The sequence below is a fragment of the Anticarsia gemmatalis genome, chromosome 1 (genome assembly GCF_050436995.1).
Source record: "Anticarsia gemmatalis isolate Benzon Research Colony breed Stoneville strain chromosome 1, ilAntGemm2 primary, whole genome shotgun sequence".
In the NCBI taxonomy this organism is placed as follows: Eukaryota; Metazoa; Arthropoda; class Insecta; order Lepidoptera; family Erebidae; genus Anticarsia; species Anticarsia gemmatalis.
Window position 1 is genome coordinate 10,294,460 of NC_134745.1, and position 24,032 is coordinate 10,318,491.

The 24,032-nt window shown below is 33.6% G+C and overlaps 3 protein-coding genes across 5 annotated transcripts; 1 reads left to right on the forward strand and 2 right to left on the reverse strand.

The window, feature by feature from the left end:
* Positions 1 to 801: 801 nt before the first annotated feature.
* LOC142975545 (putative RNA helicase armi) lies at positions 802 to 6,588 on the reverse strand. 3 transcript variants are annotated; one of them, XM_076118469.1, is made up of 7 exons: positions 6,451 to 6,584; positions 6,251 to 6,362; positions 5,078 to 5,462; positions 4,394 to 4,800; positions 3,824 to 3,976; positions 1,268 to 3,565; positions 802 to 1,180 (listed from the first exon to the last, which is right to left on the reverse strand). In XM_076118469.1, exons 3-7 carry the CDS (start codon positions 5,262 to 5,264, stop codon positions 815 to 817), a joined length of 3,411 nt encoding a protein of 1,136 aa, XP_075974584.1. In that variant the 5' UTR covers positions 5,265 to 5,462; positions 6,251 to 6,362; positions 6,451 to 6,584; the 3' UTR covers positions 802 to 814. The 3 variants fall into 3 exon arrangements, with proteins under 3 accessions (XP_075974584.1, XP_075974592.1, XP_075974600.1); XM_076118477.1 differs by lacking the exon at positions 6,451 to 6,584 and having other exon boundaries at positions 6,251 to 6,425; XM_076118485.1 differs by lacking the exons at positions 802 to 1,180; positions 1,268 to 3,565; positions 3,824 to 3,976; positions 4,394 to 4,800 and having other exon boundaries at positions 5,263 to 5,462; positions 6,451 to 6,588.
* A 409-nt stretch (positions 6,589 to 6,997) lies between these two features.
* On the forward strand, positions 6,998 to 11,098 carry LOC142975562 (gem-associated protein 2-like). The gene is made up of 4 exons (XM_076118498.1): positions 6,998 to 7,379; positions 7,460 to 7,769; positions 8,271 to 8,370; positions 8,924 to 11,098. Exons 1-4 carry the CDS (start codon positions 7,143 to 7,145, stop codon positions 9,030 to 9,032), a joined length of 756 nt encoding a protein of 251 aa, XP_075974613.1. The 5' UTR covers positions 6,998 to 7,142; the 3' UTR covers positions 9,033 to 11,098.
* Positions 11,099 to 13,804: 2,706 nt separating this feature from the next.
* LOC142976722 (cystathionine gamma-lyase-like) lies at positions 13,805 to 17,474 on the reverse strand. The gene is made up of 8 exons (XM_076120280.1): positions 17,365 to 17,474; positions 16,652 to 16,798; positions 16,194 to 16,390; positions 15,999 to 16,089; positions 15,272 to 15,539; positions 14,987 to 15,139; positions 14,499 to 14,673; positions 13,805 to 14,254 (listed from the first exon to the last, which is right to left on the reverse strand). The coding sequence occupies exons 2-8, from the start codon at positions 16,796 to 16,798 to the stop codon at positions 14,068 to 14,070; spliced, it is 1,218 nt and encodes a 405-aa protein (XP_075976395.1). The 5' UTR covers positions 17,365 to 17,474; the 3' UTR covers positions 13,805 to 14,067.
* Between the last annotated feature and the right edge of the window lie 6,558 nt (positions 17,475 to 24,032).

The following is a 24,032-nucleotide window of genomic DNA, read 5'->3' on the forward strand; positions in this document are numbered from 1 at the left end:
TTATTTTTATTTCAAGATATTTTTTTGCTGTACTTAACACAAATACAAAATTATATAGTTTAGTTTAATTTTTCTATACTCATTTGCCACTTAAAACCTAACACAATATAAAATACTTAACTTGCCTTCTTACTTCGACAGCTGGAGTTTTAATTTGCATTCTTATAATAACCATCAACGAAATAACATTTAAAATTAAATTATTTTTACTGTACGCGACTAGGCAGCTGGGCCGTTATTTTGGGTATAAGGTGTAAGAGTGTAATATTACCTATGATATAGGTCACACTTGTGCAGCAAGTTATGATACCTATACTATACAATCTTAATTTTTATTAATAATTACAGTTCATTTAAATAATTCAGGTTTTTAGTAATATATCGAGCATTAACATGTATCATGTAGGTAACGGAAAGCAGAGTTAGATTTTACTAGGGTTGCCATGTATAAGATCGCCCAAAGTTCAGTTTTGTAAAAAGTAGGTAAGTAGCTACTTTTTACAAAACTGAACTTTTTCAGACATTCCCAAACGAATAAATAGAATAACTATATATATGTATAGGTAAGGCATCGATAAAGTAGTGGTTTAGGTAGGCCGATACGTTACGCGACTACTTCTACATCCTGTGACACGGTACGATCCCCACGTCCAGAAATAGAGAGTATTCTATACCGCAATGCTGTGAAAACCCGGAGGGTATAAATTTTAGACTCTACGTTCTTTTTCTATCAGTCGCCCAGATACCATAGGAAAACATTGTGTATTGTCCGTATTTAATTCCTATAATAAAAGTCATGTATATTACAAAATCCTTATTCTTTATTCAAAGTATCCTTGTTATCATTGTTTTCAGATGTAAAGGGTGAGCTGCATCCCATATATTTATTACTTTTACATGCATTATTTATAACTTTTTGCCACAGTGGGTCGCATGAAAGCAAATGCGGGTCACAAAATAGTAATACTGCAACCTGAGCTCTTGTCAATGCAACATTTAATCTTTTAGGATTTCTTAAAAATCCTAATGCAAGCCTCTGATCTTCAATAATATAAGACTCTGTAGTCCTCACAGTTGATAAAATAATGAGAGGTCTCTCTTGCCCTTGAAAGTCTTCGACACTTCCTATTTTTGGGCGCGGCAATCCCATTGCATCGAATAAAAGACGAATATATTTAACCTGCAATAAAATAAATTGGAAATTGTTACAACTTAAGTAAATACGACGTAACAGATACATATTATTAGTTCAGATACCATAAATTACCTGGGCTACATAGGGCGTTATAATGCCTATTTCATCTGGAGATACATTTTTCTTAAAGAGCTTACAAACAGTTAGAGCTACCATGGAGGCTTCCTGAGGATTGAACCACGAAGGGCTGTCCTCTGATCTTGTATTATTACCCTTAACACCATGAACAAATATACCTCCGGTTTTAATATCCTCTCTGACTTCAAATATCTCAGAAACCACATCTAACAATCTCTCGACCATAGGCGTGTTCCGATTGAATTTTGCTACTAAAGTCGAGTCATAAAACATTTCACTCGGCAAAGCTATAACTTCTTCTAATGATCTGTAATTTTCTGATAGCCGTGTGACTAATTTTTCATTAAATCCTTTTGCATAGGCATGGTAGTCTCTCTGGTACGGAAATGTTTCCAGTATTCTAACCATAAAAGACTTATCATAGCCAAAATCTTTGCAATACTTGGACATAACACAAGGTCCAAGTTGCATCGGATCGCCGGCAAGAATGATTTGGCCGTGCTTTTTGTCAATAAAAGTTAACGGAATCATAGAGTCCGGCTCTACAGCTTGTCCGGCTTCATCCACTATTACATGGGTAAAGTGACCTTTAGGCAATCCCAACGTAGCCAAGACACCGAGGCCACAACAAGTCCCGATACAGATTCGATGTCTAGCGATGTAAGAAGCAGCCACCTTTATATTAATACCATTCATCACCTCATGCATTGACTCCCCTGTCTCTTCCCTAGCTATATTAACTGTAGCACAGTAGGGCTTCACTATGTCAGGAATGTTATCAGAGTTAACTAAATGGTTTGCAATAACTCTTACAATTGAATTAGAAAATAAGTGTTTATATTGCAATAACCTTTCCGCAATTAAATCTGCTGCGCTATTTGATGGTGCAGCAACTAAAATTCTGCTATCAGGTCTCAGAGTAATTATCTGCAAGATTGTTTCTATAACTGTAATAGTTTTTCCGGTACCGGGTGGCCCATAAATGCAGTAGGGCATGGCCTGACACTCTCCCAATAGAATATTTTTGACAGCTGCTTTTTGCCCATCATTTATACATTTATTATACCATTCGATCTCATCCAACTTGTTTTTGGGTATTTGAAACGATGCAGTCTGGATGATACGACTCGGAAACAAGACATCTGCACCTAAATTACAAATAGCCAAATTAATCGCATGATGTGCCCTTCTAAATACAGATCTATGGACTTGAAACTGTATTGACACATCACTGCCCGAATATGTTTCATGAAAAAGTGGATGAAATTTCATTAATACCAAGGAACCTTTAATTGAATGAATAATTCCTTCATAAGAAGGCAATTCGTTATCCCAAATATTTTTTACAATAACTTGGTCTCCCTCCATGAGTGATGGCCTCTTTTCTGCCAGTCCGTTCACTTCGATACCAAGGTATTGTTGACAATGAATTAAATAACCTTTTTCAATATCATAGATTCTCATGTTTATGTGCGCCTGAACCTCTTCCATGTATAGAAGAGTATGCCATCTGTCTGTGTAATTATTAATATTTAAAGGTTGCATTAGACAAGGAAGTTTGGTCTCGATTCTAGAAATTATCTTATTAAAATCTATGCTGAGTACGGTCTCATTTGGATCACCTAATACTGCATTCCAAACTTTCTGTGGGACAGGGTAAAGCCCCAATCTTACAGAAATAAAGTTAGGTGTCCTTTGCAATTTCTCACCGGCCAGAATTGTTCTACCAGCATCATTTCTTATATTTTTCAACATTGTTAGCTTTTCTAATTCAGTTCTGAAAGGGGTTTCAGAACTAGCGTACTTTGTTACTCCATCTAAATTGTTAATCTGAATATTTATTTCAATAAATCTGTCCACTTGAAATCCTCTGAACATAAGTATCAAATGTTCTTTATTTCTCCCAAAGAATTTAGGATTGCATTTGATGGTTAGATTAAAGCTCTCCCCAGGATTAATCTTTCTTGGTTTTGTTAGAAAAGGGCTTACGCTAATTTGAGAGTCTCTTTTTTTACAAAGTATTACCCATTTAAAAAGCAAAATGTGTTCATCACCATTGTTTTGAATCTTTAAGTTAGTAGATGGATTTTGCAGAAATTTCACGTTGTCGAACTTCAAAGGGTATGTAACCTCAATATTGTGTTTAATTTCTACAGCTAAACTTTTATCTTCTATATCATCATCTAGAACAATTGGATTTGACTCTAGAAAACTCTTCATTTTTTTTATTTCCATTCTTATCACTCTCCATGTATATATTCCTTGATTACTTTCTATTACTTCTATAAAAACCTGAAATGGTAATGGCATTTTGTAACAAAAGGAATTACTGCCTAGCAAAAAAATAGAGCATGAAAATTGAAGTTATCCTTTTGTTAATCCTATTTAGCAAACTGTGTCCATTATAAGCATAGTAACTTGTTACATTTCATTATTATTTATTTTCAATCAATATAATTGTTTAGGCATTTCATTACTTATTAGCTGGTGTCAAATCTAAACATTATTTTATGTTATAAGTTATTAAATATTACAGTTATTTTTACCAACCCCAGAACCAACACTAGGTACTGTGTCATTTACAATACAGTGTTTGTTAAAGTAATAGATTTTACTACATATTCCACTCTCTCCTGTCCATTCTGTTATGACTGCCTCTACGCATTTACTCCTCAAGGCCTTGAATGACAGTACCTCCACTACCTAAAATCAGAGAGACGAAATTGCATGTCATGTCTGCCATAGAAGCTTTGTCAGCTCCATCCTGAATTAGTAAGTATGTAATACAAGTTACATATCTCAGTTGCCAACTATACTCGGGCCATTTTAAACATGCAAACAAAGTCATGTCATTTTATTGGAGTCTTTCGCTCGCACTTACACATCGATTATAACGTAGTTTGCATATTTGTAACAGCCTGAATATAGCATCAAGTTGATGGTCACTATTCAATACATTGCTGCTTTCTCGTAACATTCATCGTATCACTACAATCTAAGGGAAAAATTTAGAAACAGTGTACAGCATATTGACTTTCAAACAGTTGCCAACTTAGATACATGATCGCCCAGATTACAGATTACAGTTAGCCATTTCATATGAACAATATAAATGATCACCTCATCTAAGGAGATATTCATGGGATTATCATCATTGAATTGAACTTTGCATAGTATTTCCAACCAGTCACCTTCAATGGGAATAAATGTGGCTGTTACTTTATCAAGATCAAATTCTAGGTTTGAGTTTTTAATAACCACAGCTCGGTCCTGTCTGTATTCAACTTGTCCCACAAAAACATGCTCTATCACTTTAAATGTGTTCTCTTCAACAGCATCTTCAGGATCACCCCAATATATTCCCTGGTTTTCAATTATCCTCACCACAACCATTGCGTCACTTTCATCCTTACGGCAGACATATAGAACTTTGTCCTTAATTTGTAATTTTATCTTACATGATGACTTATCAAAGAATAACATTCCATCTATGAGGACTGTATTATTCTCAATGTATGTAATTATACCTGAAAGTTAACAACATAGTTAAAACTTTATATGTATGAAATTGTTCACAGTATGTTAAAAATTACAACAACTACAACTCATACAAAAGATAAGGTAACCTAAATGCTACCATTATACAAAAAAGGTGGTGGGCCTTATTCCCTCAGAAACCTGACATTTGTGTATCTGCAAGTAGTAGTTATATTATAATTGGGATTGGTTACAATTTGAATGACATGATGATTAATATAAAGTTACTTATTGGTTTTCAAATACAAAACAAAGAGAAAAATATACCTGTCCTTTGATAAGAAACAGCATCTCTGCCTTTTTGAGGTGTACTAGGATCATTCTCATGAGCTGTTTCTAGCTCATCACTTTCTAAATTTGATAGTTCTTGAGATAAAAATCGTTCCTTATACTCATCAGTTTTGTCACTACTTGGAAAAAAATAAGAATAAATAGACTTAATGAAAGAAGTCATTTTGTTTTCTTAATACTGTTACTGTACAAATCCTTTTTCAAATTCAAACTCCCATTCAGTAGACTTCAAGTAGTCTAATTCTTTTCTCAAAGCTTGAATCCTTTTCTGATGTTCTTTCTGCGCACTCTTTAAAGAGTTCTCAATAGCAAGACCAAGGTCTGCATGATCAAAGTTTTGGATTCGGTTCTGTGTAGTGCCCTAAAATTACATCAATATAATTAGTACCTTGGAATACCAAAGAGACTACCTAGTAACAGGAGAGTTTTAAATATCAACTGTTTTTTTTGTTTGTTTTATAGTGTACCTAGTTATACTTTAAGTTATAGTACCTAAGTAAGTTTAAATTACTGTAACTTCTCTATTACTAATGAAAAATCTACTACTTATTTGAGAGTACATATTACATACCTTCATTAATATATTTCTTACAGTATATACTATCACTTACTCACATCTATCATAGCAAGTAATAAAATAAATAACTCTTAAAATAATAAAAAATAGTTAATGATAAAATTAAGGTGTAAATGTAAAATGTAATGTAAATTGAATGCTGTAATCTCCTGTAATTGAGAAAGCACTTAATTTTTTTCTCACATTGCATGTAATTCTGTTATCGTAAAGTGTTTTTCTTGTTGAAGATACATAACAAATAACAAATAAATGCATCAAAATCCATAGGAAGATAACATAATAATATCTTGTAGAATAATCTAATTTGAAACCAAGCAAGCAACCAGACAACCAATAAACAAATATAAGTGTTTCTATATTTATAAATATTGTGGTATACATAAAAAGAATCAGAAAGAAAAGATAAATAACCACTGCCCACGTATGTACTTACTTATGTAGTCAAAAATCTGAGTAAAATGAGTGAGAATTGAGATTTGAGAATTTTATTCTCAAATCTCAATTATACTCATAGCATGAAGACTTTGTTTTGATTAATAATTATATTATTTAAAAAACTTAGATTGTCTTACTTGCGGTGTTTCGGGTTCCGATGGAGAATAAGTTGATTGCGATATATTACTTGAACTAGACATTATCCAACCCTCCAACTAGTGTTTAATAACAATGTGATGGTCTTAAAACCTGTAAAAATAGATCAGCAAACCATAAAACTCAAATTGATATACACAGTGGTGGTATTATTTGTTTGACAGACAATCAATCAAACTACCGAGTTAGAGCAGCCAGCAGCCATTCCTCAATCCTCAAACGATCGATAGTAGTCAGATTCTTAACATTCGTCCAACTGTCCAACACCCAACTAACCCAACCAAACCAACAAGATCGACAAATCCATGTAGGAAAAATTATAACAACAACAAAAACCGACTTAGAACAAAAAACATTTGATGATAGCTAAAAAGTGAAAGTACCCTACTTGATTTTTTCTTCAAAAGTGTCTCTGAGAAGTCTGTAACAAGAAAAATATGTAGATATGTACGCCAATGTATATGATATATTGGCGTAAGATCGGTCCGAAATACTACAAATCATTAGGTTGACCGTATATGTATGGAGAGCATGAACGTGTTATAGAATTCGTCCGTGGTGAAAAATCTATTTTGATCTATCGTGAGTCGGAACGAAATGGGCTGAGAGCACAATTTATTTTAAATTGAGTGTTGGCCAGGTTGGTCTGTTGGTCATACTATGATGTCCACAGACTAAAAAAAAGGATACCCAGTGATTTTTTGATAAATCTGTGGCAAGTGACAAAACATCTGACATCTGTCTAACTGTTTATGGAAGGCCGGTCTTTGCAGATATTACCTATCGTATGTAAACAATGAAATAATTATTGTAATGTTGTTATTATTATTGTAGAAAAGATCATGTAGATTAATTTACTAAGAAATCATAACAATGTCACGAAAAAAATGTATATTCAAAAAGGATAAATTTGACTTCGAAGAAGATGTTTCTTCATCACGCTGCTTCCAATTGAGTTCTGGTGTGCAACTAAAAGAAATTCCATCGAATGGTGAAGAATACCTATTAAAAGTTATAAAAGAGCGTGCTCAATATGATTCACTTTTGGAATGTGATTACGAAAAGTTGCATCAAAAGCTGAGTAAAAAGGGGGCTCCCAATTTTGTAGAAGTAAGTGTGCGTTGTTTAATATGTAGATTTAATTAGGTATTTGTATATAAATTTCATTTTAAATGTCTTCTTACCCTTAGATAGTAAAAGCACCTGCTCCAGTCACCTTGAAGCCTACTATTGAGTGGCAAAACATTCAAGTAGCGGACTTCTCAAACGTCCGCATGTATATAAATAAGATGCAAGCAAGGGACTTGTTGCCAACTGCCATCAAGGATGTGGAAAAAACTAAATTCCGGGTGAAGGACTGGGAAGTATTGTTTGATAATGAAGAACCTACAATGACTCATGTTGTTGGAGTGTCACAGGCTATTATAGATGATGGTTTAGTTAAATTAACATCAAGGATGGATTCAGTTCCACCAGGACACACAATAGACAGACGAACAGGTATGGGAGAAATTATCAATAGTATAATAATATTGAAATCTATTTAATACCAAAATCAAATCATTTATTCATTCTTCTTCTTTTTCTTCTTCTTATTGTATGGTTAGTGGTCAATCTAGTGTCAAAGTTGTTCAAGCCGCACAAAGGCCTTTGACGTGGCTAATAATTTATTCATTTAGGATACATGATGATAAGATAGTTGTTACATTTGCTGAATCTACCACTAGCTCAGAAAGGCGGTAGAGCTTCATGTGAAGAGTTAGCAAGGAAATTACGGCCACTCTTTAGTCACCAAGTGATTCACAATGTGGTTGATACAGTAATTGTAATATTTTACTGACTGGAATTAGACAGAAATTAAAAATTTCATTAGTACCCTGGCACAGGAAATTTGTTTAGTATCTTGCATTAACATTGGTATAAATATGATACACTATTACACCTATACCTATTTTTCTCATGTTTGTGTTGCTTTTAAAATCATTGTCTTATTTTTTTAAGGTCAATGGATATACACTCTACTTGCAGTTACAAGATACCCACATGTAGATGACACCACTGACAAATTAAGATCATTAGCAAGAAAATGTTTAGAAATAAGGTAAACTTTGATTCTATTACTTTAAAGACAAGCTAAGCTTAGAAAAGGAGGTTTCTTTTAAAATGTTAGCATTCTAAACCAATATGAAATTTAAAAAAAGAATAAATACAGAAAAACTCATTACACATGGTTAAATTAACAATATCCAGCTATATTTTGGCCTACCAGCATAAAGAGCAGGTATAATTTTGTGGAATAGATAAAGTACTTTTTTATTATAATTATTTTATAAAAGATATAGATAATCCCTCTTATTTATAAAAATATATGAAGTTATGAAAGGCTTATAGTGTTTTGTTTCTTTTACTCCTTAACAAAATGAAAAAGAGAAAACATATTATAGTAGCTTTTTAACTAAAATAGGTTTATAGTGTGTTTATGAATAAAAGGGAATATATATAAGATAGATATATAATTTTAATAAGTATAAAAGGTATATCATAAAATTAATATTTTTATGTTTTTTAGCAGATTTGAGATAAAAAAGACAAAGTAAATCTTTATTATTCTTATGTTACAAGTGTAATTATATATTTCAATTATTTGATTACAGATCTCGCATAAATGCTGAGGACGAAAATGCTAAAGAAGCAGCAACTCCACTAAATCTTTTTATATGTCTAATAGGAAGGTATTTTGAACAAAAAGACTTGGCAGACTAGTTTGATTCATGTGTATGTCTTATATTCATTAACTGCCAAATATTTTAATTATTGCTATGTTCTGGTCATAGTACAAAGTTTTCTACAGATTTAATAGTATTTGCACACCAGGTGAATATTATTGAATACTTGTATTTTAAATTAAAGTGCATATAAATATAAATTTGTCGAGCATTACCTGGTAAAATCTGCACAGGAACAAGCTTGTTAGTCATGTTTCTTCTTTAATCAGAGAGGATGCGTCTTTTAAGACTTCGCAACCCATAGGTAACGGTAATACGCTAAGCACGTATTGAAAGAAATTGTAAAAGATTGTGCCTGGTGTGTGAAAACGCGAACATTTTGTAGTGGTACTCTCATACCAAGATGACATTTTTTAAACTTGTAAATAGACTGGTGACTGAGTAAGTTACATAGTTAGACTTCAGTCCTACATCTATGACTAATCTTAGCTAATTTTACGAAGTGTCAGGTGGGCAAAACTGCTTTGTCTGTCTAAGAGTCATGTTTAAAATTTTTACACTGTATTTGATATTTCAAGTTACTAATTTTACTATACAACTATTGTCTTAATAGTTTTATAAACCCCAAGTGCGGGTGCAATGTGACGAATTTAATATACGAAAGGAAATAAGGTGTAATGTCTTGTCGTCATTAAAAGGTAGATTAATTACGATATTTTTATGAAATTATAGAAATGATAAACCTAATGTTACTGGCAAGATCGATAAGCACGATTTTGGCAATTAGTGCGTATTAAAAATATGAAATAATAAGAAATTATATTTTAGAAGTTGTTAATCTATCAGATTTTTTATTGTCTAACACTTATCTGTCGATTAATCTGTGGATTTAATCTAATTTTATTGGTGTTACAAGTAAAACGATGCTTACGATTCTTGCCGTTACTATAGAGTAAAAGTTCTATTGTCACCTACATATTATACACCTTTATGACGAAAATATATTAAAACTGGTTGTTTGATTACATTAAGTTTATCCGTCAAGTTTAATTATTATTTTAAGCATTATTTTTATAAATTCAGCTGTATTATTACTTTGAACTATATCTTTAAATCTACCTGTGTTTCTTATCGTGACATCCGCGCATATTATAAATGTTTTGTGCATCAAGTGGGGTGCAAAACTTCCTTCGTGATTGATGATTTATTAATTGTTTTTGAGAATTCTTTGGGTTTTATTCGATATAGATTTATTTGATATTCTATGGTTATTATTATCTTAGTGTCCTTTTGACCGATATGCGATCTCGGTGATCACTGCGTAACTAGCTGCGTAGGAGTGTATTTACAGAGCCGAGTGCACAATACTTGGATATTCTCCATTGCATTACTTAGGCTCTTGTGAATCTGTGGCAGGTCAGGCATAAAAATAACACTCGGAGCACGGATGTCTATGGCACTGAATTTCACTGGTAACCTAAGTCTTATTTATGAATCCTTAGGTATGGAAGGAAGGGTACTATATCCCAACAATTTAATAGAAAGCCTTGTATGGTAGGTTTGTGGCTAGCGGAGATATACAAAATTTGTAGGCTTATGCAGCTAACGGTGACGGTGTTTGATACATCTATTTTAGTTTGGACAAATAGTGCATGTCATGGCACTCTACTGGGTTGTTGGACTATAGCAAATGTTAATAGGTATTTAGGTACCGTCATCTTTGAAAGATTGATTAACTAGGCTTAGTAAGCACAAGAATTTATTTCAGCAACACAACTTTGTCTGTGTTCCACTTGTTTTGAACCGATAAATAAATCGATCTTAGCAACCTTGCCAATGGAAATTTACGACTGAATATCAAGTATCGATCTTTCCACGGCCTTCACTGATATTCATAGATAGGTCCCGCTTTTTATGGTTTTATGGAAGTCAGTTGTCATGTCATGCCAGTTTATTTATGTTCGGTTTCAATACATTACAGTTTACACCCGATGCTCGATAGAAGATAAGTATAAGAATAATATGGCTTGTATGACCTGTCAACCTAAGTCTTAACCTTCCCAGTTGCTTATGAAATACTTAGTTAATAAAATACGTTTTAATTGCAATAATGGCTTTTGAACCATCACTCATAAAAAGTCCGTTAATCCTTTTATTAAGTTATGATGCAAAGTTATATAAATAATTTAGTGGATTAGTCAAATATCTGTCTCGTGTGAAAATTGAACCTACGACAACGCGTGTGCAGTAACTGTAGTTCCGTGTCCTTCACCGTTGCACCATACACGTTTTATTGAAGAGGACTAATAAATTAAGCAACGATTAATAAGTAGTAGTCGAGATAGGCCGAGAAAACTGGTGTGTGACTACTGCACACCTATCTGAATGGTTACCAAGAAGTTGCCAAGCATCATGACCGATGGAGGAGTTTGGGGGAGATCCTGTTACAACAATAGGAATATAGGACCATTATAGGCAGGGAAAAATACCACTTTTGATACACAACATAAGAGGGGCTATATTTTTGGTACGATCGTGAATCAATGAATCTGAAATGAATAATCGATGAATTTTACATACTTAGGTAATTGATTTTATTGCGTCTTTGAATTACAAACGCACCTGTTTCAATCGCATTGATATTTTCTAATCACTAGTCCAAAATCTTAATGATTTCATTTACCTTTTATAATTAATTGTTTGAAAGTATCTCTCTGAAGACTTAGGAGTACCTATGTTGTGTTGTGTGGTCGGTATTGTTATTATTGGTCAAAACATTTATCCAGTACAAAGCCGATCAACATTACCAAGTAAACCTAAATTAAGCATTAATGATAATTTTGAATGGTTGCTTTGTTCTACATATTATATGCAAATCACTGGAGCCGTTTAACTAATGCTGGTTTCAAAAAGCACTCATAAACTCTTAATTAGCTTTGACCGATCGCTATGATGCAACACTAACCAGCCGGTAAATTTTATCGGCAATTACCGGTACCCAAACGATTTATGATAAAGTTGATATCAGCATTAGATACGTATACTTTTATTGGGGGGCTAAACTTATAGATAAATGACAGGATACCGAAAACATCGTGGCATTACAGCTGATGGTCATCGTCCCTTAAAAAAAAGATAAACAACAAGTCTTAAGTGGGTCTTGGGAAAATTTATAAGTATCTACTGTAAATTACTTAAATCAAAGGACTAAAGCATTTATATATTTTATAACGTTTGCTCTTTGATTTGAAGATAAGTAACCTTATTACAGAAAAATTGAAAGTCACCATGACACCGCAGCTGTCCTAGTTTAGGTATGGACCCTGATAATAATTAGGTAAATTTAGGTGGGTATAGATAGGGCTTGTTGTTGAGATATAAATAAGTCAAAGGTGCCTGTGCTTAAATTAAATCCAAAGGACAAAAATTTGGTATAATATCCATGGAACTCCCGCTGAAAATGTCTACAGTAGTACATTGACAAAACCTTATTTAGTACCGATCAAGTAATATTTAAGTAGTAGTCTCTGACTTCGCTCGTCGTGGAGCGTAGTTTAATTTGACAGATGAGATACAGATTGATATAGATCTGTATTTTATCTGCATCCACTTAAATAAATCAAAGCAAATACTTTTTTGTTTGACAAGATAAGATCTGTTGACGACTGCTCTCAGATATAGTAACTATTAACATTTTTATGATTAATTGTTGCTCTAAAATTACAGATTTAACTACAATAAAATTATCATAGATATAAATCAAACATTTTGACATATAACGAAAATACTACATAATTTGCACACGGAGAAAATATGCTAAGTCATCGCAGTGCATTGTGTGGGATTATTAACGTGTGCAAATATACAAGCTCAGGTAATTAAGTAATATAATCTTGTTACTGCTCTTATCGTGCATCCCAAATGGTAGATTGGCAGAAGATCGGTTATCTTAATTTAATTGTTTGTCTCTAGGGCCTTACGATTATCATGTGACGTTTTATGTGGCTTTTAAAGCCCCTTTTCTGCTGATGATTCGTGGTAAGGTTAGACTCAGAGCTCCATTCTTAGTTATCATCTATCTTACGTACCCTAGAGATATCAATCGAGCGTCGGGAGGTGTTATCTATTTTGTTTTAAACGATAGGAACAACAACTCCTGCATTAGGAATCGCTCTTGTGTCCCAAGGACTTTTACAAACAGCGGACATAAATTATTAGTCTACTAGACTCGAAAAAATACCCACTTTTACAAACATACAAACAACGGACACAAAGTACAACCAGACCCGAAACAATTAATTTATTGTGGATTGCACAAAAATTTGTCCTCTCGTGGGAATCGACCTCCCGACGCAATGGAAGCGGCTGGGTGACCTAAACCACTGCGTCACGGAAGCAGTGAAAGTCAAAGGTATAACCAAAGTATTCAGCCGATTTCAGCCTCTTTCCTAACTGATAAAAAAAGCTTTAAATTACTGGTCGTATTTCCTAAAATAATTCAGATGATGCCATAAAGTTTTTATCGTCTATTTCTTTTTTAGAATTTAATGGCGTGCATGGTGATTTTTTGCTTAACGCTGGCCAGTATTGCGTATTAATACAATTCTGTTATTCAACCTTTTTATTCAAATAAAACAATGATATTTTATAGAATGTGGATGGAGTATGTATTAGAAATACCTACATATAGCTATCGGAACTTTATTTAGTGAACGTCAAATAAACCTAAAAATAAGTAGGTATTAAGTTCATAATAAGTAATAATATTGGTTAGTACTTTGTTAGAGTTAATGAAACAAAAGCATTTGATAAATATCAAAAAATAATAATTTATTGACTGACAAAAGTAATAGTAGGTATGACATTATCACGAAAAGTAAATCTTAATGAATAACTTACAATTAAAGAGCAAAAATATTTTATTTACAACGAGTTAACATTTTTCTTGGTGCAGACTGTGTGACAATTCTATAAGTAAAGGAAAAAAAAGTGAAATTACTGCCACCAAACAATCTTGATCATCGTGTTTAAACTCAAAAGAGTGCAATGCTATTTTTATAAAGAGTTATTTTTTAATCAGCAGGGACTTTATTTACTGTGTACTCTTGCGTTGAAGAGAATGCTTTTTTGAAGGCTTGGTCCAGATCTTCTACAAGGTCTTCTATGTCTTCTAAACCAACGGATAATCTGATAAGATCGTCGGTGATGCCAAGTTCAGCCTTCTTTTCGTCAGGAACGGACAAATGGGTCATGGTGGACCTACAACAGAAATATAAGAAACATTATCATTTCATAAAATCACAGTGTTAGAACTTTTGTAGGCAGTGGTTTAGCTAGGGTATGGCTAGACTGAGGTCAAGGGGCCCCGGAATTCAGTCAACAAACTATTTTTTTTATTCTGCTTACAGTAAAGGTGTAGACGGCCCTTGTTTGTGTTTTATTTTTTACACCAGTGCCACAGACTACCAAGCTACTCCACTGTTTGTAAGTCAAAGGTACTTACGGTAACTCTGCCAAGCTTTCAAAGCCTCCCAAACTTTCAGCCGATGTGAAAACTTTTAGGGAACTCAATAGGGCCTCAGATTCGTTTATTCCACCGGTATGTCTGAAGCTGAAGACACCGGAATGTCCTGATGTCTGACGTTTAGCGATATTGTACTGTGGATGGTCTGGCAGTCCTGGAACCAAAAAAATGTCATGAACATAAAAGATACTGGATACTTCTCGGGTTGAAAAGGTCGGGCACTCAACCTCAATATTGGTGAACTTGTGGGACAAATTCTGCAGCTTAAATTTCACCTGTTTGTACCAATACAGTAGGTACGATATAACGATGTGATAAAATAATGTGGTACATAGGTTTAAGACACAGGAATATAATCACTACGTTTTAAGACACAGGAATATAATATGGAAAGAAAAAACGAATAAAAATGCGTGAGCAGAGCTGCTCGGGTCAGCTACTAGGTTAATAAAAATGGTTATTCTTACCTGGATGCAAGACTTCTGTAACTTTAGGATGTTTCTTTAACCATTGAGCAATAATTACGGACGACTTCTTGTGGTGTTCCATTCGCAAAGATAATGTCTTTAAACTTCTGGTGACCAAATAACAATCAATTGGAGACGGCACTGCTCCCATAGCTGAAAAAGTAAAAATATTAAATTTTTTTCGTTGATTTAGCGTGAATTTAACTGGGCTACTATAAATTCATCTGGTGCTAAATCTCCGAATTCTATAAAATTACATATTTTATTAATACGACAAATAACTACCTTTTTGTAAAAATCGTAGCCTTATTGCTATATCATCATTGTTGACAATAGCGGCTCCCATGACGACATCCGAGTGTCCGTTCATGTACTTAGTCAACGAGTACATCACGATATCGGCTCCGAAGTCCAGAGGTCGTTGTAAATACGGCGTGAGGAATGTGTTATCCACTACCACCATGATACTGCCGAAGCTTTTCACCAGTTGACATATGCCAGCAATATCGAGGACCCGAAGTATCGGGTTTGTAGGAGTTTCAACCCATACCATCTGTAATTAGAAACATTATTTTATAAACAGCACGCTTGGCGCATTGGTTAACGTTGTCAACTCCCTGCATTAACCGTAACGTCGCGTGGGGTGATTTCGAACCCCATCCGGGAAAAATATTTGTGTGACGAGCACGAGTAGGTATTTGTTCTGAGCCTGATTGTTAATGTATCTATATAAGTTTGAATTTAGAAGTATATAAGAATGATAATTATAATTAGTTATTTGGTTACCATAGTACAAGCTGCTTAGTTTGTAATCCAATGGGTTATGAAATTGAATGTAATGGAACTTTACGTCACAATCGTGGTTGACGCATTACGTTTATTATTTTCTCGGTGGTAAAGATGTTCATTTATCTCTTTGTAAAGATGCTTATATATTTCATAAGCATTAAGATAATAAGTACCTACACACAGCTACCTACTTTTAACTTGATATACTTAATGCTTTACAAACCTTTGTGTTACTTTTGATTTCACGCGCTAGAGTTTCGGCTTTTGTGCAGTCGGCGAACGTCACTTCGATTCCTAGGCCTTTTATTATGTCTCTAGAAAATACGATTTACAGTTAGATAGGAATTCAAAAAATGCGTTTTATGTATTTAACCCAAAGATGCTATTGGAATAATCGCCGTTTGTTTTTCTTTCTCACCTGAATAGCCGGCTCGTGCCTCCGTAAAGGTCGTCACTGGAAATGATGTGATCTCCTTGTCTAAGTAATGAAACAATCGTGGTGGTGGCTGCAAGGCCTGAGGAAAAAGCCATGCCGTACTTGCCACCATCTAACTTCGCTAGACATTCTTCCAAAGCTTGTCTAGTTGGGTTTCCAGATCTTCCGTAAATGTAACCCTGCGGAGAAAGTAATTTGTTAAAGCCAATCTTTAGAGTCGCCTTTAGATAAACTTGCGTCTCGTGCATTTCAAATTATAAGGAGCTCTACTTAATCATCTTTCTGGATGTTCAATTTAAGTTGAGTTGTTTGCGAATGTTTTTGATAACCATTTTCATCTACTGGGGACCTTAGACTAATTTATCATCTGGGTTTCGAAATTTCTAGTAAGTAGGTATTAGTAGGTAAGTATTGAAGTTTTACAGTGTTATTATACGTACATTGTGATCTCTGACCGATCTCTTAAATGTAGTGGATGTGACAATGGGTGGTATAACGGCTCCGGACCACTTCTCCGGGTCCTGACCGCTATGAATAGCAGTGGTGGCAAACCCACGCCTCGGCTTCAAGAATCCATGGTCTCTCATCTAACATTAGGAAAAATACAACTGTTTATTTATATTTATCTTTTAATTTGTCACGCCTGAGTGATAAGAACTAAGAATTCATAAACACAGTTATCTTGTAATTTGACTGAATGACGTGATTGACAAAAATACTAAAATAGTAACATAGGTTCACCTTGGTGATGATGACATATTTATTTGGGAGTGCGTGATGCTTATTTAGAAATAAATTATTATTTAGGTTTTTAATAGGAAATTATTAGTTTAACAGAATATTATTATAAGGGAAGAACCATAAATGATAGAGGTATTAACTATTAAAGCTTTTGTTAAAGAATTGAACTAGTTCCAAAAATCCTTGTTCGGCCGTCTTCTGCAGTCATTCTAATTAATAGGTACCTCCATAATCATCAATAGGACGTACTAGATTAGAAGTTATAGTTAGCTCTACCTAATAAAGCCGAATATTTTCTATAAACACGCAATGATATTGATTTTGTTGAATGAAACTTATATATAGAATATCCAATATGCTTCTGAAATACTGTCACTCAAATAATAATGACAAAAAAAGGAGTCAGACTTACTTTAATTTCTGTTTATGAATTTTACGAAATATAAATCGATTTTCACACTGTATTATTACTAGACAAGGCACAGCACAGAAAGGCTTTACATCACCCAGTGAGGCAGACAGACGGCAAGCGGCTTTAAACCGTGATAGTAATTTCCCGGTACGATATCCAGCCAATCACAATCGACGTAGATAAGGATGTCTATCTGAATCGATTCATTAATGAGCCGATTTTTACAATACGAACTTCGATATCGATTCTCACTACGGGTGGTAATCGGCACAGGTATTCGTGTATGTATGTACGTATGTTTGGATTACATTAATCATTTCATGATGACTATTATCTAATGCACACGATGATAAAATAATATTTTGGGTAACCTTGTTTTTATCGTTATGTGTAAACAAAAGTAAATAATGTATTATAGAGATAACTTGGAAGTTTAATATAATATTGATTATAATTTATTTTCTACAGCCGTCCTAGAGCTGCCTGAAGGCCTTTACATAGCACGATATTTTAATGGTGATATGAAACCCAGACCTATACCCTACGTGTTAATATCTATGCAACATGTTTCCGTAACGCACAAGCTGCTCCGATAATCGGAATTTAATTTAAACATTTGTAGATCGACCTGACTATGCTGAAGCTAAAGTTTATAGTGCCAGAATAGTTAAATGTACCTAATGTAAAATAATCGAATCGTTCTTATAGCTCGATCATCATATCCCTTCATCACTACCAATAAAGGAACAACGTTAGGTTTAATAAATCAATAGGCAAACTATTAACTATTGACTGCTACTGTGGCGTAGTCGGTACTGTATCCGACTGCTGACCACGAGGTTCCCAGGTCCCGGGTTTGATTCCCCGGTCGGGCTAAAAACTATTGGTAATTTTGTAATTTATTTATAGACTATTAATTTATAGACTAGCTGACCCGCGCAACTTCGCTTGCGTCACATAAGAGAGAATGGGTCATAATTTTCCACGTTTTTGTAACACTTTTTTACTGTTACTCTGCTCCTATTGGTCGTAGCGTGATGATATAAAATATACTTTTTTTTTCACGAAAAATATTCTTAAAATTATTTATATCTCTTAATATAACGAAGTCGCTAAGTCGCTAAGGCATATCCGCCATTAAAACAGTTGCCATGACAACGGAACTTTGTTAATTTAATGTCATTATAATATTGATTATTCGCGACTTCGTTCGCCACCTGAATTTTCCCGGGAAATGCGTTATTTTCCCGGGGTAAAAAGTAGCCTATGTCCTTTCTCGGGTATCAAAATATCTCCATACCAAATTTCATGCAAATTGGTTCCGTAGTTAAGGCGTGATTGAGTAGCAGACAGACAGACAGACAGACAGACAGACAGACAGACAGAGTTACTTTCGCATTTATAATATTAGTATGGATTATTAGTGCTTTATGGAAATCGGCTCGCCCCTGTTTGCATGGGACTCATTGTTGATGGCGAATCGCGGGTGTGTTTCTTACCCGTCTCGGTATAACAGGCGTAATATTATGTTTGGTTGGCAGAAAAACTAGGTAGCATAAAAACTAGTCCTTTTCCGAACTGGAAATAACTGTATAGGTCACGAACATGATAAAATATTATTTCAAAATAATAAAGTAAGTAGGTAATTAGAAGCAAGTCTTGCATCATTAAAATCTCCTAATTATAACAGCACGAGGAATCAGCAGGTTTATTTAATCAAATAAAACGTTTTTGTTATTGATTATAAACACATGTTACGTAGTATTATAAAATCAGATATTGACCGAATTTTGTTTGATAAAATATACTTCATCAATTAAAACTTTTTTGTAGTCAAAACGCCATCTAGTATACAATAGCTAAAACTCTCAAAATGTTAACCATAATAGTTCAGCTTTTTATCGCTAGGTGGTGCTACACAAACTTTACGTCAGTTTGAAAATAAACAAAGCTATTTTCAGATACAAAAATACTCGAGTATTTGTACTCTTTTAATTTTTTAGCTATAATTTTAAAAGTAAAAGTAGCCCTGTGGTTACTTCGAATCACACCACAAATAAATTTAACCAAAGTTGACGAATATTTTGTGTGATAAACCAAATAACATAATAATTAAACGCCTACGATAATTTTCATACTAACCTACTATGTTAAGATAATATCGTAGCTAAAAATATTATAATGGAAGTAAATAAGAAAATTATATTCGGAGTCTTCATAACCTCCCTGCATAAGTACCTACCCGCTATACCTATACCTAGGTAGGCCATCCAGTTTGCCGAAAAAGTAAGTAAGTACCTATAATTAAATAAGTAAAACGAGTTATAACAGGTCCGAAGTACTTTGCTAGTTCCAGCGCCTGATAACCAGTCTTGAACTTTGTTGCTAAGTTGTATGGCTGGCAGTGTGCGATGAGTGCATTTTTGCACTTTTTCCCCAAGCCTACTTTATAGGGAAAGTGGAACAGCTATGACAAATATAGATTTCTTTGTTTTTATTTTATGGTTAATGGTTAAACAAGTCTTAAAGTCTTACACGCCCTTGAAGTGCGGAAACTTTCAGCTCAAGTACGGCTAATATAAATATTATGTGGGGATTTGATAAATACTTAAATAGGTATGTTCCCTAATTTTCGAATTGCAATAAAAATCTGGGTCTTCAGTTAAAAATACTGGTAGTTTTTAATGATAAACTTTATTTTTATCAAGAAAAAATATATGCTATATAGCTTCAATTATTTAAGGTGAAAATTTTCCATGGAATAATGAAACATACAGCAAAGCAATTTCGTGCAAGTAGAGTTTCTATTGAGTGTCCATAATAAGTTGCTCTTAGCAGAGAGAAGGCGAAGAAAGTACCGTAAAACGGGGTGAATAGAATTCGCGGGGTGAATAGAAAAAAAATCAGGAAAGTTTTCAAGCCCAATGTTTGAGTACTCCTCGTTTAAGAATTTTGTTCAAATTTGAAATGATTACACGTCGATATTACTTCTCTGCGGTGTCATAATTGTTTAAATGTTTAAATTGATATTTATACCCAAAAAATTGCTTCAAAGTCAACCGTCCTCGAATGCCTTAATGTACCGTAAAACGGGGTGAATAGAATTCGCGGGGTGAATAGAATAAAAATCAGGAAAGTTTTCAAGCCCAATGTTTGAGTACTCCTCGTTTAAGAATTTTGTTCAAATTTGAAATGATTACACGTTGATATTACTTCTCTGCGGTGTCATAATTGTTTAAATTGATATTTATACCCAAAAAATTGCTTCAAAGTCAACCGTCCTCGAATGCATTTTTTTCAAAACTTTGGATTTAAAGTGGAATTTCTTTTCTAATGAGTTGTTTGGAGTGTTTATCTCTTTAGGTGTATATTTATCTATAACGATACAATATTGTTAACTGAAAAAACGTTTTAAAACACAATTTTTCCATTCACCCCTTTGGTCGTTTCGATTCACCCCTATCGCTGGGTGAATAGAAATTGACCATTTTTTTAATGAAATATCGTAAAACTATGCATATTTTTGGACAAATATGGTTTTAACTCTTTCTCCATGGCGCCGGACATGATATAAAACAACCTGACAATAAAAATAACAAGTTATTCGCTACAAATTTTTAGGACAAAGTTGAAAATTGTTTCTATTCACCCCGGTTTTACGGTAATACATTAATTCTTTAATTCTATTGCTAAATAATCCTCGTTTGAAGTGCTAGCATGTGTCGTATAATTCTATAGGATGTGAATTTAATGATAACTACCTATTAATCTTCTTATCAATTAATACCAAACTACCTACTTACTTAGGTATTAATACCAAACTACCTACTTACTTGCAATATCTAACAGAGTGCTGGACAAGATTAGCGAACTAATGTAATCTGTTAAAATTTTATCAGGTGTGTAAAAAATAGTTTCGATAAAATAGATCGCTAGAGGAAAACTTCCTGTTAATTAAGGTGGCAACAAAATTACACTACACTTTTTATTGTGTACTGTAATGTTAAATATTGTAAGAAGGCAGTCGCTTTTGAAATAATTTCTGTTATGCGATGTTCATCCTCGGCCTCTTAGTTGAATGTGAAGGTACCTAAGACCCACATTGAGCTCTGTCCATCAGCCGTATGGGTATTCTAACACAATCGTCTCATTCAAACCACGCCAGATTCATACACAGCCTAAAATTTCCACCTTATTCGGTTCCTCTTTAATAACAAACTGAGGAAGTTGGAATACGTAAACATCAATATTGAATATGAATGAAGATGGCGCCGGCGCCGTATACATAACACTGAAAAAAGTGAAAATAAACACCTAGATAACTTTGCGTTAGGTAAACCTTCGAACCTTTTAGCTTTTGTTATAGGACATCGAAAGTACTTAGATACCTATACTAAAATTAAATAAAAATACATAACTAGTGCGATTAGTGAGTTGATTTTCACTATTGCACAGTTAACTTTAAAACGTTATTTTGCTGCAAAACCACATGTCATAAAGTATAGTTTGTAACATACTATACTTTATGACATAATAGGTACCTATACCACTTTCAGCAATAGCGAGTAATAAATAAGCAATTATGACGTGACATAGATTGATCGAAGACACAAGAAGTGACGCAAGACTCCGAAATAGTTAAACGTATGTATACGAATTATTCAAATATTGGACAAAGAACGGTATCTACCGAAGAAACTCGCAGACAGAATGAATCAGAAAAACATTAGGTACCTATAATTTATTATGTCACTATTTCAAAATTATCGATTAGTGGCGGTTTCAGCAGTGGATTTTGTAATTTAATTAGTTTGGCGAGGTATCATAGCCATGGGAAAGTATTAAATTCAGATGCTTTTATTCTTTGGTTCCAATTAACTTGTCCCTCTACCTATCCCTGAATCTGCTAGCGTTTTAAAGACCTATCCAACATATTACTCGTTCATCCTAGGTATAGTTCTTGTAAACCTTTGGATTATATTTACTAGAACTCTAAGGAAAAGTGGGTCTCGATTTTTTTTTCGATTAGTAAATAAACGGCAATCGAAAAAAAAAACGTTATATTGAGAGGTCAAAGAACCGTTTCAGGCGCCATCTACAAAAGAAAAAATAGGGTCATTCAAACTTCATTGGTGGTCCTTATTACTAATCGTAGGGTCACGGGGTCAATTTTCTATTCAGATCAAGTTTCTTTTGATTAGAGAACTAACTTGCATTAACGATGACTTACTTTTTACTATTATAGTTTAACTAGGTAGGTCTATAACCTAACTGCTTAGATCCTCAGGTTTTCCATTTTAATTATAACAGTTACAATTCTACTACAGCCTGCAGCAAATAAAATTTTATTATCTTATTTACCGCCGTAATGAGTTAAACATTATCACAATTATTTAAAAGCATACTTAAAGTTAATAAAACGCTATGACTGACTGCATCTTATCACAACATCCATAAAAGTTCTGACGTGTATTGCATTACGGGATTACACTGTATCAATATTATTGTAATTGCATGTAGAACAATCAACATGACATCGATAAAACTAATTTTGTATTTTTTTGCATTCGTTAATCGTTTTTGTATTCTAGTTAGGAAGGTACTTACCTACTTACTTTTTTCATGTACTTAATTACCATTGAAAAATCTTTAAAAAAAAACATTTAAAAATTCTTCTGTTTTCTGTGGGCATGGCTACTAAACTGTCTAGTGTTTATTGAGATTAAACTGATTTCCTAATGATGTTTTCCTTCCTCGTATAAGCGAGTTAAATAAATCGTTATATTGTGTACAAATATAATACTTATTTATAAAATATTCAGTAAATACTAAAAATCATCAGTTCTTTGATTAGTTAATCGCAGAATGATACAACATTCTTTAAATTCAGCATAAGGTACGTACTTATGATGAGAAAATAGTTTAGTTTAGTTTGCGATACAAATCTAAACAGCCTAGTGAGAATCTTAGCAAGAGTTTAGTAGTTACCTTTATCTTATCTAAGTAGGTAGGTGTAGGTATTTAATATTATCGTATAGCATATGTACCTAATAGGTAGATAATGTTAGATATAGAACATTATATTATCCTAATTTATGGTTATTCTAGGCAACGTCTATGACGTCGTTCTTCTGATAAAATTTACTATCGATATAACTATGACTAAGTATTTTCATTCAAGAAGCTACGACTAGTATCTTTCGACGGTGCTCGAAGTAGATAAATGTCCTGTGTCTAGAGTTTTAGATCAAAAACTTAGTAGAAAGCCTTGTATGTAAGTTTCATAGCTGTCGGAAGTATACACGTAATAACAAAATTCGGAACTTAAAATTTTAGTAAACAGCAACTCATGTAGCTGATGATGACCTGTTCGCTACAGCTATGTTATTTTGAAAATACCCAGAATTATTCATTAAAATCTGGCTAAATCTTGCATGCTAATTTGTCGTACTATAAATCTAGAGTCCTAGCTTCAGAAACATCTGTACAATATTCTCATGACAACAGACGGCAAGTTCAGACGAATTGAATCAGTCGAGCGTTCAATTCAGAGAATTGAATACCAACTCATGAATAATTAAGTAATTGAACGAACACACACATTCACAAAACATCACTTGTCTCGTTCAATTGATACTTTCATCTGACAGCAAGTACCGAGCCGACAG

Excerpts from the sequence above, each read along its gene's own strand:
- LOC142975562 (XM_076118498.1), top strand. The coding sequence starts at position 7,143 with ATGTCACGAAAAAAATGTATATTCAAAAAGGATAAATTTGACTTCGAA. Across the intron at positions 7,380-7,459 it reads GGGCTCCCAATTTTGTAGAA|ATAGTAAAAGCACCTGCTCC; the intron begins GTAAGTGTGCGT and ends TCTTACCCTTAG. Across the intron at positions 7,770-8,270 it reads CACAATAGACAGACGAACAG|GTCAATGGATATACACTCTA; the intron begins GTATGGGAGAAA and ends TATTTTTTTAAG.
- LOC142975545 (XM_076118469.1), bottom strand. The coding sequence starts at position 5,264 with ATGACTTCTTTCATTAAGTCTATTTATTCTTATTTTTTTCCAAGTAGT. Across the intron at positions 4,801-5,077 it reads TGTTTCTTATCAAAGGACAG|GTATAATTACATACATTGAG; the intron begins GTATATTTTTCT and ends GTTAACTTTCAG. Across the intron at positions 3,977-4,393 it reads TGAATATCTCCTTAGATGAG|GTAGTGGAGGTACTGTCATT; the intron begins GTGATCATTTAT and ends CTCTGATTTTAG.
- LOC142976722 (XM_076120280.1), bottom strand. The coding sequence starts at position 16,798 with ATGAGAGACCATGGATTCTTGAAGCCGAGGCGTGGGTTTGCCACCACT. Across the intron at positions 16,391-16,651 it reads GATCGGTCAGAGATCACAAT|GGTTACATTTACGGAAGATC; the intron begins GTACGTATAATA and ends CTTTCTCCGCAG. Across the intron at positions 15,540-15,998 it reads AAATCAAAAGTAACACAAAG|ATGGTATGGGTTGAAACTCC; the intron begins GTTTGTAAAGCA and ends TTCTAATTACAG.